This window comes from Durio zibethinus, chromosome 8 (assembly GCF_047325235.1).
Source record: "Durio zibethinus cultivar Kanyao isolate XHJ-2024 chromosome 8, ASM4732523v1, whole genome shotgun sequence".
In the NCBI taxonomy this organism is placed as follows: Eukaryota; Viridiplantae; Streptophyta; class Magnoliopsida; order Malvales; family Malvaceae; genus Durio; species Durio zibethinus.
Genome location: NC_143169.1, coordinates 28,213,850 through 28,230,893, shown reverse-complemented (window position 1 = coordinate 28,230,893; position 17,044 = coordinate 28,213,850). Strand labels below are relative to the sequence as shown.

Genomic DNA, 17,044 nt, shown 5'->3' with positions numbered 1-17,044 from the left:
GCCCAGAATAGTGGTATGGGCAGTGATCAAGACTCTAGAAGCTTAGGCATGGTGTCCAGGTTTAGTACGATTGAGCAAGGCCTAGGTGCAGACATTAGTGAGTGATGACTAACACACAGTCAGACCTAAGTGCAAGCACTGATAACCAAGGTGTGAGCACATGGCCAAACCTAGGTGTGAGCATGCCTGAATATAGTCATAAAAAGAGCAGTATATATAGGCTTCTAGAAGGCCAAATACTATAGCATAATCTTTGATGAGCTAGAATTATGCTAAGCACTTGAATTTTGTATGCTGATTGAAGCAAATGGAGTCAATTCCCTATCCAAGGTTGAACAGAGTTTAGCTTAAGACCAAAGCTCATGACACATGCACTGAGCATCATTTAGTGCCAATAGGGATCGAGAGGCAAACAAGTGCTTTAGATGGGAGGGTTATGGTACACATGCCACACCAAGTTTCAACATCTGCCAAAGAGGTGTTCAAGGTAACAACTATACCAAAGGCCCACTTATATAGATGGTGGTGGAGGTAAGTACCTGTGCCAAGTGCTAGCATCTGGTAATGGTGTCCTAGGCAACATCCAATACTAAAGGGCCAACATCTGCTGATGGTGCCCTAGTCAACAATTGGCTTGCATCTGTTGATGGTGTTGGATGCGATAGCCCACACCAACCAAGGGCTGGATACTATCGATGTTGTTTAAGGTAAGAAACTATACTAGAGAATAGTGTGTGCTGATGGAGTTTAAAGCAAGTGCCCTCACCAAGGGCAAGCCTATCCCTATAACAAATACCAAAGGCATTCGACCTTTATTTACTTGGAAGCTTGAATGAAGGATTTCATCACTCGACTGAATCATTTGCAATGGAAAACATCATTCATCCCTAACCCCAGAGGGATGCAGCATAAAAAAATGAAGTGAGAGGACTTTGATGGGTGTGTGAGGGGAGGGATGAATCGAAATGACAAAGGATTGAATCTTAATGGATCATGGCAGCAAGGCTACTCTGCCACTTACAATACCCAATTGCATATTTATGTCATTTGCAAAGGATTCTACTCATCGCTTAGTAGGAATTAAGCTCCAATAAGGCCTACGTAGCTTGTCCGCAGCAGAGGCTGCACGTATGACACATGCCCTTAGGGGGCCATGCATCCATGTTGTAGGTCAGCAATTGGATAATGGGCACATGCATCACTTCTAGCCTAGATTTTGACTTAGTCACATTCAATCATAATCTAGCACACAATAGCTTCTTACCCTTAGCTTTTCAACCAAGCACGACGACCAATTGTGCAAATCAATAGTTCTTCTCATTCTAGATTGAATTACTATTGCAACATTGCTATCAATAGGGTAAAACTAACCTATCTCACAATGGTCTAAACCTGGCTCACATTTCATATTGGTGGGTGAACAATCCAACACTTAGAGAATTTTGCTTCACAATGATGGGAAAAGCTGACATCAAAAGATCAAAAAGTAATGTCGCTAATGAATACTTCATTGCCACAAGCTAATTATCCCTATGGAAACTTTTCTAATGCCTTTAGCTTTAAATTTTGAGGTCTAAAAGATAGATAGGCCATGCTTTCATGGTTTATATTTGTACTAGAAATTAGAATGAAATGAGCCTTTTCCCTTTTGTTCCACATGAGATTCTTGTTCTTATTGAGATTATCATAGGACACCTGCATTATCTTTTAATAGATGTGCTGCCCCAACAACCTCCCTACCTGACAATGTGTTTTGCTTGGATTAATCAATCGAGACAAGCCTTACATCCAAAAGAAAAGAGTTGTGCCCCACCTCTGATTCATGAAATAAGTAAAATAACATTAAAAGAAATGGTATTTCAATTTCGTCAAAGGGTTCTCACTTATCCTACACCTCTCAAGTCATTTCACAAAGTTAGACTAGAGTCAAGCTCAATTAGGTCTTCTTTCCTACTGGTTATGCTAAGCCCATTCCCTTGGTTGTGGTTTTGTTGAATAGTCGATAAGGATAATGGGAGTCTTATTAATCCACTCATGTGTGTCACTAATTAGATGTAGAGGCATTTGGCTACCTCAAAAGAGTCATATTACTCCTATCGTTTACCCGTGATTGGTTGAATTTCTTCACTTTGACATTTAGAGTGCTGGGCAAAAATGACATTGAGTGCATATCCCTAAGGACCATCACAATGCTTTGTTTTAATTGAACAGTCAAATTCCCCTAGTCTGTACTAGTTTTGCGTTGACTATTCATCACATGGGGAAGGACCTTGAGGAAGCCATTCCTAGTCCATCCCTTAGACTACATGCATCGAATTGCTCTCATCATGGGGGTAGCTCGAGTAGTGCATTAGTAGCAAAAAGGTTCAAGACTTGGACCCCCATGCCCAACCCTTAAAGCCAATCATTTTCCCAAGGTTAGAGATCCATTTTGTTGACTTCCCTTACCTATATTGTTCCATTGACTATAGCTTATTCAATTTGGAAACCCATGCAATTATGAGTACAACTGGGCATGAATAGCACTCACTCCTCCATATTTTCAAGGGCTGCTAGGGCAAATAGGACATAATGTGACATGCATTGCTCTCTGGAAAATGGAACCTACCTCCGATTAAGTTGTTTCTAGGGTGGGTAGGTTATTAAATAGAAAAGATAACTCTTCCTAAGGCCCTCATCGATGTCTTTGGAATCCCTAATGTTGCTGTTAGCCATTGTGTCCCAGTTTAGGAATTTTAACTCAATTTCCTTTCAAAGCTCATGTTAGACTCATCTCTAAGGATCGACTAACCTATGTGCAAGTGTTGTTCACATGGAACCTTTCCCTTCATTGGCCTTCAAAGTTTTTATTTGAATATTTGCTACTACCACCAAGATCTACACCGATAGTCTCTTTACACAAGCTTGTGCATTGAGTTTTATAGCAACCATCATACACTCTTACTTATCAAGGCTTGGCCCTTGCCTTGATGATCTAGTATAGGTCACGTGCTTAAGCACAATTTATTTTTGAGGCTAGTTGATTTGATAGGTGGGTTATTACACACACCTTAGAGGATTTTGACTTCCATGATCACTGTCTTACTGTCTTAATCGATAACACCTTTGAGGGTTCTAGGTTAGCATACAATTAGGCACTGTAACCCAACTTTTAGTTCATCCTATGTCACCAATTCTACTTACCAAAAATGGCCCACTTGAAGGTCTCAATTCCATGGAGCATGTCAATGAAATAGCTACATCATCCTACTTATTTAAAGTTTGACAATAGGTTGAGGGCATTGTGCTCCAATGCCTCTAACCATGGCTTTACCCAATAGAACTCGCTAAGGGCTCCATCTATCCTAAAGGAAACTTTAGAGGGAACTAGCTACTAGATGGTTCAATTAGTCTTTCACGCCTATACCTAAGTTAGATGAATGATTTACACATTAGTATCATTGTGGGCTTCCACTAGAGTTTCCCCTGGCTTAGCCCCACTCAAGCATAGTTCACCTTAATAGGTAAGCTCACATTTGATCCTTTCTCAGAATATCAAAGTTGGTCAGTGGTGCACCTATGAGGGATCCCACCAACCAACTTCTTTACACCTTATAGGTTATCTAGCACGTTAACTTGCACACATGTCAAACTCCTTGGCCTACGTTTCAAGATAAGCTAGATAGGGAGCTCGCAGGCTGATGCCAGGAGCATATGAGTGTCGAGGCATGTTGAGATGATGTGTGTTGCATTCCACGATCATAGTGACAATGTCTCCATGGGCATATCGAAAGCTTAGGGTTGGGCAGCCACTACGACACATGTTAGTCCATGCCCTAAGCCAATCAATGGATTGGCTCTCACCATTCCACATCTAACTAGGGCACATCATCGTCCCCTATTCATTTCCCTTTCGATAATTTCAAGCACTCTTTGACTCTCTCAAAGTCCTTTTCATCTTTCCCTTATGGTACTTCTTCACTATTGGTCTCTCACTTGTATTCAGCCTTGGATGAAATTTACCACCTGATTAGGGTTACAGTCCCAAACAACTAACTAGTAGATAGAATCTCATGGTGCGATAGGATCCAAGCACAATAGGACTTTCACCCTCTCTAACACCCCTTTCTATGGGACTTAGGCCTAGTCTATCACTGAGGACGCTTCACCAGACAAAAATTTGGACTCCAAGGGTTCTCGATTCTCAAGCTGGGCTTTTCCTGGTCCGCTCATTGTTACTAGGAGAATCCTGGTAAGTTTCTTTTCCTTTGCTTATTCATATGCTTAAACTCAATAGGTAATCCTACCTAACCTAAGGTCATGATGTGAGCATCGACAGAGTGATGTGGAGGGTCCAATAGGTTTAGTTGGATGAGTGCATGTCATTGGAGATGATTCACACTAGGAGCTTTAGCACTGATGGTCATAGGGCTTTGATTGCCAAGGACTCATTTTTGGGCCAACCATAATCGATGAGATCACTGGAGGCCATCTTTTACCCTCTTACTAGGAGCCCGATGGGTGAGAGGTTAGAAAGGGTGATGATGCATGATAGCCAAGCAAGCATGCCCTTGGCATAATGGCTAAAGGTGCAACTTACATTCAAAGAATTAATGGTTTATAGGATTCTAAAATTCACACCAAGTATCATATTTCGTTGCATTCTTCATCGATATGAGAGTTAAGATATCCATTATCGAGACTCATTTTGGTTTTTCATGACAAAATGAGTCATGGTGCCACCCGTGCATACATTACAAATGGGATTGTGACAGCACACACACTCTTTTTCATTATGGTTTCTTAGTGGGATTTGTGTTGGGGGTTTGTTATTTAGCCCTAGGTGATGATACCAATCGTTTCACTTGCTTGGGAGCTAGAATGAAGTGACCATCATGCACATCTAAGGCCAGAAGAGGCATGAGGCTCAAGGCATGGAGGCATCCTTGCCCTCTCGGTGTTTCATTAAAACATTTGTGAGTCCTTTGTTAAGTGGGTTTTAACAATGATCCTTTCATAAGTTCACTTATGAAAACTTTTTTATGATTTCTCCTTCCTCTAAATGATAAGATTTAGTGGACTTCTTATGACATCGGAGGCTGAGCTCTCATTCATTAATGAAATTAATCAGACAAATCACTCCACCAACTAAGATTAGCCATGCACCAGCACCCATAGAATCAAGAATGAGCTCTAAGTCTATGAATCCTTACTATGTCTGGACTTAGTAAGTTTCTTTGTGTTAAGTCAAATTAAGCTATAAGCTCCACTCTTGGTGGTGCCCTTTTATCAATTCCTTTAAGTTTCAGCCTTGAGACCATACTCACCCGAAACTGAAAGACTTTGATTTCTCATAAGGTGTCATCAGAGTCCTAAAAGTAACATCCATTGATCCCTGGTTGGCATCATTAATGGTTGAGACTAGGATGGTATCTGATTGTCTTTGAGGCCCCAACTTTCATTCTTGATTAATGAAAACATCCTTGGCAAATGCTTTTGCAATTGTTAATCTTTCATAAATCCATGAATTTCACCTCTGACTATGAAATATGAATGCACCTAATCATCCTTATAGGCACCAATTTTGTTCTTCTTTTTTTTATTATTATATAATTTTGTTATTTTTTTATTATTATATAATTATGTTTATTATTATTATTATTATTATTATTTAAAACAAAAGGAAAAAAAGTCAAAAAAAAGTTAAAAAAAAAAGACTTTGATTTCAACTTTAGTAGCCGAAATCAAGCTGTTAGAGTGGTCCAAATTTCTTCTTGACATTGCCTAACATGGTAGCATGAAATTCGATGACCAAAAGTCACCGAATAGATAGCCAAATTTTCCATAAAAGGATCCTAAAAGATCTAGGATCTTGAATCTCAAAAGCTCTATAAATAAAGCTAATCTTTGCAAGTAATGGACAAAAAAAAAAAAAAGAACAATAAAAGGGAATACACAATAAAAAAAAAAACAAAAGCAAACAAAAAAAAATTTTGAGAATGAAATTCTCAATGCAGGAGGCTGTAGATTTTTTTTAAAAAAATCTGGGCTTGGAAAGGTGTTTAGAAAGCAAAAAGGATCATTGGAGGAATTTTTGGGAAGTTTTGAAAATTTTTTTAGGTCACTAGAAACTGAAAAAGTTTGAATTTTACGACGACTGTTGAATTTTTTGACACAAAAATCTAGAAAAGTTTGAATTTTTCGGTGACCGTTGAATTTTCTTGGCCACCAAAATCTGGTGATCTTTGAATTTTTCAGTGTCATTGAAGTTTCCAGCCATCGATGCATGGCAGCAATCGATCCAAAACTGGGCTCCACGGTAGCTGACATAGGGGTTAGGTTTTTTAGAGAGAGGAGCTCCGGGTAGAGAGAGAAAGGGGAAAGGAGAAAATAAAAAAAAAACCATAAGTAGGCCTTTTATAGGCCCTTCAAAATGACTTTGTTTTGGACGTCTAGACCAAATTCGACCCACGCAGGATCCACACACCAACCCGACCCATTTCATAGGTTTTTCTTTTTCTTTTTATTTTCCATTTTGATTTTGATTTTTATATTTTATGTTGATTTTTATGTTTTTTTATTATTGTTATTTTATATTATTACTGGTAATAATTTTTTAAAAAACAAATAAATAAATAGAATAAAATTTGAAATTGAAATAAAATAAAGACCTAAAAAAATATAAATAAAAAATTTAACAATAATAACTACTTAAAGGAAATGAATTTTATTACAAGCAAAAATATTATTTAAATTTCACCAAAGTGTTGGGATAATTTTAAAAAATAACTTTTGCTAAAAAATAAATAAAAATTGACAAATAAAAAAATAAATTGTTTAAATGAATCTTTTAAATATAATTTTTTAAGAAAGCTAAAAAAGTTTAGTTTTCTTTAATTATTACAAGTAAAAATAATTTTTCAAATTTCACCATAGAGTTGGGATAATCCAAAATTTTATTTCACTAAAATAAAGATTGATTTAAACAATGTAAAATAATAATAAAAAATGAAATTAATAATAATTGATATTTTGAATATTTAAAAATATAGAAAATTGAGAGAGTTCGATTTTCTTCAATACAAGTAGGAGATTAACATTTAGATTTCATCGATGAGTCGGGATAATCTAAATTTCTTCTTATAAAAAATAATTAAAAAATAAAATAATACAAAATTTTAAAATAACCATAATATTTAGATTTTACCGAAGAGTCGAGATAATCTTAAAATTTGTTCAAAATTTTGGGAACTCACCAAAGAGTCAGGATGTTCTTAAAATCCTTTTTAAATAAATAATTAAAATATCTTATGATGAAGTTTCAAGAATTTTGTGAATGGTCAATTTTCTCGAAATATTTTCTAAATAGTGATTTTCTATAAATTCCACCAAAGCGTTGGAGAATTTATAAAATACGAAATAATAATAATATTGTTAATTTTGAAACAGAGAAAAATGTTTTAAAATAATTTTTAGAAAATTAAACTTAAATAAAAAAGACCCCGTTATCAAAATTATAGGATTACACTCATTTAGATGGTATCGTTCTTCGAACGGGTGACGTGAGGGTGCTAATACCTTCCTCGCTCATAACCGTACTCCTGAACCTAACCCTGATTTCACAGACCTAAATTTCTTTTAGTAAATTTTAATTAATTTTAAAATTTTTTTACTAAAAGATGATATTTTGGGTGGCCAATCACACTCTATAAAAAGATTGGTGGCGGCTCTGAAAATTTTCACCAAGTCTAGTGATTGAGTCCCCTCGGACGAAAAATCATTATGACAGCTTGGCGACTCCACTAGGGACAAATTAGAGTCAAGCCAAAAATTAAACATGAGTCATCTGAAATTTGATTTTATGGTCTTTTCAATATTTAATTTTAATTTCTTATCTCCGAATATTAAAATTTTTTTTTGGTTTCATTTGGTATTTATATGTTATTATTTTATATTATTGCTAATTATATTGTTAATTTTATTTGTTACATTCCCTCACACACGTGCACATTTGCATTCATGCATGAGCTCTACACCTAAGCTCCCAAATCTATCCCTTTTTAGGAGGGAGTAGAGTACCTACACTTTCATGAGGTTATAATGCCTCCGCTTGGGCTACCAAAATACTTCCACTCAAGTTGAACCCTTTCTGTCGACAACCCGTTATGGGTAAGGATCGAGGGCCTTACTAGTCCAGAGTAGACGGCAGTGAGGATTAATTTGGGAACCTTTTTAGCCTATGTTAATTACCAAACCATGCATATAGTGAACCTTAAGAAACCAACCTTAGATAGGGCCATACCATTTTTTACTATACCGTAAATTAGGACACATGAGGGAATATTTATTTTAATGTGATTACTGACCCTATTTTGTTTTGATCTCCTTTTGTTTCATGATCATTCATCATCATAAACACTTGCATATGGGATGTGCTTATCAATATGCCAATATCAATAAAAAGATTTTCAGTCTTGATTTGAAAACACCATCATGATGTTCTCAACTTCAAAGCTCACTGTGTGTGAACAGACCAATGTGGTGATAACTCTATCATTATAAGCCCAAAGTAGAATGGGAAATTGTTTGAAACAATCTAAATAAGAAATTTTACCTAAAGAAATCAAGTTGGGACTTTAACAAAATGACATTTCTGAGTTGGTCGAGATCTGGCACTGTGTAACAACTTCTAGGAAAAAGGCTTTTGACAAAAAATATGGTCACATTGCTTTACTGCTTAAGGTGCCTACAAAAAATCAATTGATAAAAGCTTTAGTTCAATTTTGGGATCTTGCATACAGATGTTTCATATTCAATGAAATAGATATGACCCCGATGATTGAAGAGTCTACTACATTATTATGGTTGCATCTTCCCATTCCAGACAAAATCTATTGGCAAAGTCCAAAACATGGATCTCGAAAGAAACTTGCCTGTATGATGGAGGTCCCCACTCAGAATGTGAACTCGTATATCCAAACAAAAGGGAAAAGTAATTCCATCCCGTGGGAAATCTTACATGATTACATTATCAAACACTTAAAGGATGAATGAGGCATAAGAATGATAACTTTGGCAATTTATGGCTTGATCATTTTTCTAAAGGTCCTGGGGCACATTGAGGTATCAGTGATTGACTTTCTCAAGTAGGTGGACAATAAAATCATTCATGTTCCTTTTATACTGGTAGAAACCTTTAGAACATTGAATCATTGCCAAAGAAGAGGAAAACGCTTCATAAGGTGTGTACAGTTACTCTACATTTGGGCAAAAAGTCATCTTCAACATCCTATAGGTAAATTCATCCAACTTATAATAATAAAAGTAGGCCAATTGAAGAATGCTACAATGCTGAGTGGCCAGAATCAAAGACCAAGAAAGTGTAGGTATTGATTTTGCTAGATCTCACTAGTGCTCAGGTTATATGGAGAGCTTCATGGATACCACGATAAGCCATGTTATACAAGTGTGGTGACAAGCCATGGGTTCCACTCTTAACACCGTAGGGAGGTATAAGCTATGCGTTGGCACTAGTTCATCGGCAATTAGGGTTAGAGCAATTTGTCCCAATTACTCATGGGCTTCAAGAATTGAAATTCTCTTTTGAGGAATCAGGATTTATGGGAAAGATAAAAGAGATTATCAAAGAGTGGAAGCAAACTCAGAGAGTAGATCATGGGGGATATACAGACAAAGCCATATCTAAATATTTGATATGGAGAAGTCAACGGGTCACAAGCAAAGTTGGTCTTAAAGAAAACAAACCATGCCACCAAAAAGACACCCATTGTGAAAAGATTCCTGAGGATATGAAGATTATGAAGCACAAATTTGAAGAAGAAAAAAAATATATGAAAGCCTGAAAAGAAGAGGCTTCAACATGAGATTAATGTGTGGAAAGACAAGATTGATAACAATGAAGCAAAATTTCGAAGGTTTAAAAGAGAATAAGAAAAGATCTTTCAAAGCTAGCATAAGTCTATCGCCACAATGACTACAGAGCTTGAAAAATCTAGAAAAAATGCAGAATAGCTTAAGTCCAATTTATTATCTAAAGAAAAAGAGCTTAGTCAATCTATGGAAGAAAAGAAGGTACTACAAGGTCTCATAGATGACTTGAAATAGCAAATGCATTATCGATGTGAAGCCATTCAAGTTTTGAGAGAGGAACAAGATCAATTTGAACATAGAGCACAATATTGGAAAGAAGAATATTAGTTGAAAGAATTTCAAGCCACTTGTCTAGTAGAACAAATAAGAGAAGCCAGCTTCAAAGCAAGAGACATGGCCCAAAAAGCTAAACAAATGAAAGAAGAGGTTTACCTAGGATAGCATAGCCAATGCTTGACCAATTTTCTAGAGAATGCTTATGAGCACTACAAGCATGTAGGGTGCTTCTTTTGAAAATTTTAATATTGTAATGAAAAAAGTATTTAGTAAGGATAATGTGAAGTTATGATATGGTGGTTCAAGTTTAGACTTAAAATCTTTTGCAAATGTTGGATGTATAATAAGCACATCATTTGCATTCATGCATTCATGCATCATATGTGTGTTTCACTTTTAAAAAAAGTTGTATCATGACTAAAAGAAAGAAACCTCAAAATAACAAACCTTAAAGAGTTTCCTTTAACTCAATCAGGTGCAAGGATAGTTAGGCCATTAAGAAAACATATATCAAACCACTCGTCATCGTTACAACACTCACTCACATGTCAAAATCATAGAAAGTGAGCAAGCATCTAGAATAAAAAGGATAGAAAAAGCTCAATTTGATATGCAGGAGCAAATGATTAGGTCTCAACAAGAATTGATAGAATAAATGACTAGAACTTAAGAAGAGACTTGGAAAGAAATGGCTGCAATGATGGACATGATGAGGAAAATGACCAAAGGAAAAAGGGTTGCTTAAAAAGTAACTACTAAGAAAGAGTTTCAAGCCTAAGAAAATACCAGTGATAGGGAAGATCTATTATATCCACTAGGGTTTACTCCACCCTATGCTCAAACCTCTCATCAAATGCATCCATAAATGACATAGCCTGAAAGGCAGTCACATGCTCAGTTTAATTTACCTTCTCTCACGGTTCAACCATGTTGTCAAGGACATGTTGGTTTAAATATTGGGGCAAGTCATGTTGAACCCATTATGGCCTTAGATTTAGATGACCCAAAAGAACAGGAAAAACTAAAGAAAGGTATGCGCGAACAATCTAAGAATACAAAGGTACAGCAAAAGTTAGATCTCTTGGAAGAAAGCTATGAGCTATTGAAGGTGTAAATATTTTTGGTACAATTGATGCTATTGAACTCAGTTTGGTTTCAGATTTTGTAATCCCACCAAAGTTTAAAGTACCAAAATTTGAAAAATATGATAGAACCAAATGCCTTCAGGCACATATCACTATGTTCTATCAAAAAATGACTAGGTATACAAACAATGACAAGTTGCTTATCCATTATGTTTAGGATAGTCTTACTAGATCTGCTGCCAAATGGTATATTCAATTAGACAAGAGTTGTATTCATTCATTGAAAGATCTGGCCAAAACATTTATTACTCAATACAAGCATGTCACAGACTTGGCTCCAAATAGATTTTCCTCGTAAAACATGGAAAAGAAAGTTAATGAAAATTTTCAAGAATATGCCCAGAGATGATGAGATATTGCCATTCAAGTTCAACCTTTTTTCACCTAGAAAGAAACAATATTCTATTCATCAATACTCTTCGAGCACCATATTATGACAGGCTCATTGGTCATGCCATGAAAAACTTTGCTAATACGGTGATTACGAGAGAGATAATAGAAACTGCCATTAAAAATGAAAAGATTGAGGGAGGTGATGTTTCTAGATCAAAGAAAGGAGGACCATCCAAGAAAAAAAAAAGCAAAAGTGCAATCTATCACCACTAAAAAACCAAAACCAAGACTTTTTATCCCATACCATTCATATCTTGTATACCGACCTTCTTACCCAATCATTTCTAATATTTCCCAAGACCCAAACCATTACTAACCAATGCAAACCCAGACACCTACTTTCCAAGCCAATGTTCGGTCTTGAGCACCTTTATCACGACCTTTCCCTCAGGTGAATACCACAGATTTTAATCAAAAGGAACCTTGAAATAATCAAGAGCAACAACGATTTGACCTGATTCCTATGACATACACAAAATTATTCCCTCAGTTATTCCAAAAACACTTGGTGGCTCGACAGCCCATAGAGCCTTTGAAACCTCCATATTCGAAATGGTATGATTCTAAAGCTTTCTGTAACTATCATTACATAATTCAGGGCCACTCCCTAGAAATTTGTACTGCTTTCAAATGTAGGGTGCAAAGCTTGATTGATAATGAAATTTTAAATTTCATAACTAAGGCCAAATCAAGTATAGAGGCCAATCTGTTACCTAATCATGGTGGAGGATCAGTAAATGCTTTAAATAGTGAGACAACTCAAAATATTAAAAGAAAGGTAAGCGAGATCAGAACCCTATAGATGAAATATTTGCTACCCTTTATGAAAGTAAATATGATTCATCCAATACCTAAAAAACTCAGATGATGGAAATTTCTCATATAATTCATCTCACACTTGTGAATTCCATATGGGTATGGTTGGTCATTCGCTTCAAGATTATAAAGCATTTCGATAGGAGTTGTAGAGAATGATGGATTCTTTCTTGGTTGAATTTTATGAAGAACATGAAGAAAGTTCAGTGAATGTTATGATGGAAGAATCATCTAAAAATAGGCCTTACCGACTGAATTTTGAGCCTGTTACAATTTTCTATGAAGAAAAACCAAGTGTTAAGGTTAATAAGCTAGTTCATATGAATTTTGAACCTGTCACGATCTTTTATGATGAAAAATGGAGTGCTGAAATTAACAAACTAGTTTGTACAACTATGCCAAAGGTGATAATTGAGGTCCCTAACCCATTCCCATACAAATCAGATAAGGCAGTCCCTTAGAAATATGATTGTAATATCATATCACAAGGTTTGGATAATGGTTCTCTTCAATATGGCTCATGTGATGCAAGTACAACCAATATAACTGGCGTTATGGGCATAACTCGAAGTGGGCAGTGCCATACCCTAAAAGCACTTGAGAGAGCACAAAAAGAAAATGCAAAAGAAAGGGAAATGAGCTTAGAAAAAGAAGATAAATCACCCAACGATCAAGAGATTCACCCAACCCCAGTCTTAGATCGAGAATATAAAAATTTGATTACAAAAAAAGAGGCTTGTGAGTTTTTGAAGCTTATTAAGCACAGTGAATATAGTGTGGTGGAGCAATTAAATCACTTACCAGCTTGGATTTCTATGCACTCGTTATTGTTAAATTCTAAGCCTCATAGAAAGGCTTTGCTCAAAGTACTCAATGAGGCTTATATAGCTTATAATATATCTATGGAGAAACTTGATCGCATAGTGGGAAATATCACAGTGGGAAATTATATATCATTTAGTGATGATGAAATTCCACCTGGTGGCAGAGGTTATGCTAAGGCCTTATATATCTCGACAAGATACAAGGATCATACACTGGAAAAAATGCTAATTGATAATGGATCTTCATTAAATGTCATGCCTATTACTACACTATCTAGATTGCCAGTTGACATGTCTTACATGAAAATGAGTCATATGATAGTGAAGGCTTTTGATGGGACTCGTCATGAAGTGATAGGTGATATTGAGCTACCAATCCAAATTGGACCATGTACTTTTGATAGTCTTTCAAGTCATCAATATCACTCCTTCCTATGTTGTCTTTTGGGAAGACCATGGATTCACATGGCAAGAGCTGTTCTTTCCACTCAGCATCAGAAAGTAAAATTCATAATTGATGAAAAAGTGGTCATTGTTGCTAGTGAAGAAGACTTATTGGTGACTAAACCCTTTATCGTGTTATATATTGAAGTAGCTGAGAAAGCTCCAGAATGTTCTTTTAGATCCTTTGAATTCATTAATGCAATCGATATAGGTGAAGGATCAAAAGTGCCTATTCCATGTCTATCCAAAGCTTCCAAAATGGCACTTAAAGAAGTGGTAGGGAAAAGACAAGAAGTATGGGCTGACTTGTAGGGAATACAATGACCATGGATGATGCTTAAGAAGGACGATCCTTTTGGGCTGGGGTACAAGCCAACTCGAAAAGGAAGAATGAAATTCATAAGAGAAAAAAGAGGAAAAAGGTTGGCTCATTTTTTGGGGTAAGAAGTAGAGACTGAAGGCCTATCTTTTCTTCCCCTTTATGAGACTTTCATTTCAGCTGACTATATCTATCCAGATGTAGCAAGAACCATAGAGAAAGAGTTTACACCATCGTTGAAAAATATCTTCGTTGAATTTTTAATACAAATGATGGGTAAAGAAAAAGAAAGTGAAGATCCAGGCTGTCCATGGGTTTATCTTACTCCTCATGGTGCAAAATTAAAAAATTGGCATGTTGATGAGCTACCTGTTGTTTTTAAATTTTCTCCAAAGTATTGTGTTGAACCAAATCTAAATAAATGTCTTATGTGTGTTTGTTTCCTCATTTTCAACTGAATAAATGACAAGTGTAGCACATTTGTCCATTTCTTTTGCCTCTTTCATTTCAATTCCTTCCATTATTATACATCTTTCTACATTTCGTCCATTTCACTTATTTTCAGTTATCTAAATAATGAATATGAAGATTATCATGACAATATTCCAGGATTTGATTTTGAAATTTCTGTTTATATTGGCAAACTCATGATAAAGAAAATGTGGAAGACCATGCAATATCCCCAAAATTATTAAGATTAGTGGAACAAGAAGATAAGCAAATCATGCCTCATTAAGAAGCCACTGAAGTTGTTAATTTGGGGATGAAGAAACTAAAAAGGAAGTTAAGATTGGTACTTCAATGTCATCACCAATAATGCAAGAGCTGATAAAGTTACTACATGAATATGTAGATGTGTTTGCTTGGTCATATCAAGTTATGATAGGGTTGGATACTAAAATTGTAGTGCATACACTACCATTGAAGCCTGAGTGCAAACCAATTAAACAAAAGCTGAGAATGATGAAACCTAAAATGTTATTGAAAATAAAGGAAGAAGTGAAAAAGTAATTTGATGCAGGATTCTTAGAAGTGGCCAAAAATCTTGAATGGGTGGCGAATATTGTCCCAGTACCCAAGAAAGATGGCAAAGTGAGAATGTGTATTGATTATCAGGATTTGAATAGAGCAAGTCCAAAGGATAATTTTCCATTGCCTCATATTGACACTCTAGTGGACAATACTGCTAGGCATTCTCTATTTTCATTCATGAATGGATTTTCAAGCTATAATCAAATTAAAATGGCATAAGATGATAAGAAAAAGACTACTTTTGTAATAGTATAAGGAACATTTTGCTATAAAGCCATGCCCTTGGATTTGAAAATTGCTGGGGCAACTTAGCAAAGAGCCATGATAACTCTATTCCATGATATGATGCACAAAGAAATAGAGGTGTATGTGGATGACATGATTGCCAAATCACGTGAAGAAAAACATCATGTGACTAATCTCAGAAAGTTATTTAAGAGATTAAAAAAGTTTCAGTTCAAGCTCAATCTAGCTAAATGCACTTTTGGTGCAACCTTAAGAAAATTACTTGGATTTATTGTTAGTAAAAGAGGAATAGAGGTGGATCCAGATAAGATGCGTGCCATATAAGATATACCACCTTTACGCATATAAAAAGAAGTAAGGGGATTTTAGGGAGATTGAATTATATTGCTCATTTCATTTCCCAACTTATAGCTAAATGTGATCCCATAGTTAAGATTCTTCAAAAATATGGGTTATGAGAATAAGATGAAGATTGTCAAACGGTGTTTGAAAAAGTTAAAGAATACTTATCAAACCCACCAATATTGATGCCACCTATCCCTGGAAAACCTCTTATCCTGTATTTAACGGTGCATGAAAAATCAATGGGATGTGTTTTGGGGCAACATGATGAAACAAGAAGGAAAGAACAAGCCATTTATTACCTGAGCAAAAAGTTTACTAATTATGATTCAAAGTATTCACCGTTAGAAAAGATGTGTTGTGCATTAGCTTGGATAGCTCGTCGGCTTAGACAATACATGTTGTATCATATTACTTGGCTCATTGCAAACTTAGACCCAATTAAGTACTTTTTTGAAAAACCTTCATTGTCAGGAAGAATAGCAAGATGGCAAGTGTTACTTTTTGAATATGACATTGTTTATGTGTCCCAAAAGGCAATCAAAGGAAGTGCTATTGCTGAATTTCTTATAGAACGTGCTCATGAAGATTATGTGCTTGTGACATTTGATTTTCCATATGAAAACTTAATGTCTATACTGCACATAGATAAAGAAGAGCATAATGAAGATATATGGAAGATGCATTTTGATGGTGCATCAAATGCTTTGGGGCATGGTATTAAAGTAGTTTTCATAACTCCAAAAAGAGATTACTACCCAATCACTGTGAAACTAAATTTTGATTGCACCAATAATGTGGTAGAATATGAAGTATGTGTTCTAGGTCTTCAAACTGCTCTTGAAAGAAAGGCCTAGCTTTAAAAGTTTATGGAGACTCTACCTTACTCATATATCAATTGCGAGGGGAATGGAAAACTAGAGACTCAAAATTAACTTTATACCAAAAGTACATATCATAATTGATCAAAGAATTTAAGAATATTTGGTTTCATCATTTACCTCAAGAAGAGAATTAGATGGCCGATGCATTGGCTACATTGGCAGCAATGTTCAAATTAAATGAAAATGTTAAAATCCAACCCATCAAATTGAGCTTGCAAGAGAAACCAACTCACTGGTCAAATGTTGAGGAAGGAGTTGATGGAAAACCATGGTATTTTGACATATTACAATATGTTAAATATCAATAATACCTAGAGCACATATCAAAGAATGATAAGAAAATGTTAAGAAGGTTGGCAATGAGCTTCTTACTAGATGGAGAAATTTTATATAAAAGAAATCGAGACCAAACACTATTAAGATGTGTGAATGCTACTGAAGCTAAAAAGTTAC

At 35.6% G+C, this 17,044-nt stretch overlaps 1 protein-coding gene and 2 pseudogenes across 1 annotated transcript; 1 reads left to right on the top strand and 2 right to left on the bottom strand.

Moving 5' to 3' along the window:
• Nucleotides 1-955: 955 nt before the first annotated feature.
• On the bottom strand, nucleotides 956-4,300 carry LOC149517817 (25S ribosomal RNA; annotated as a pseudogene).
• A 228-nt stretch (nucleotides 4,301-4,528) lies between these two features.
• On the bottom strand, nucleotides 4,529-4,684 carry LOC149517816 (5.8S ribosomal RNA; annotated as a pseudogene).
• Nucleotides 4,685-16,060: 11,376 nt separating this feature from the next.
• On the top strand, nucleotides 16,061-16,564 carry LOC111289121 (uncharacterized). The gene has a single exon (XM_022880000.2). The coding sequence runs from the start codon at nucleotides 16,061-16,063 to the stop codon at nucleotides 16,562-16,564; it is 504 nt and encodes a 167-aa protein (XP_022735735.2).
• The last annotated feature ends 480 nt before the right edge of the window (nucleotides 16,565-17,044 follow it).

Bases quoted from the DNA above. Each gene is read 5' to 3' on its own strand.
- LOC111289121 (XM_022880000.2), top strand. From the start codon at position 16,061: ATGTGTTGTGCATTAGCTTGGATAGCTCGTCGGCTTAGACAATACATG.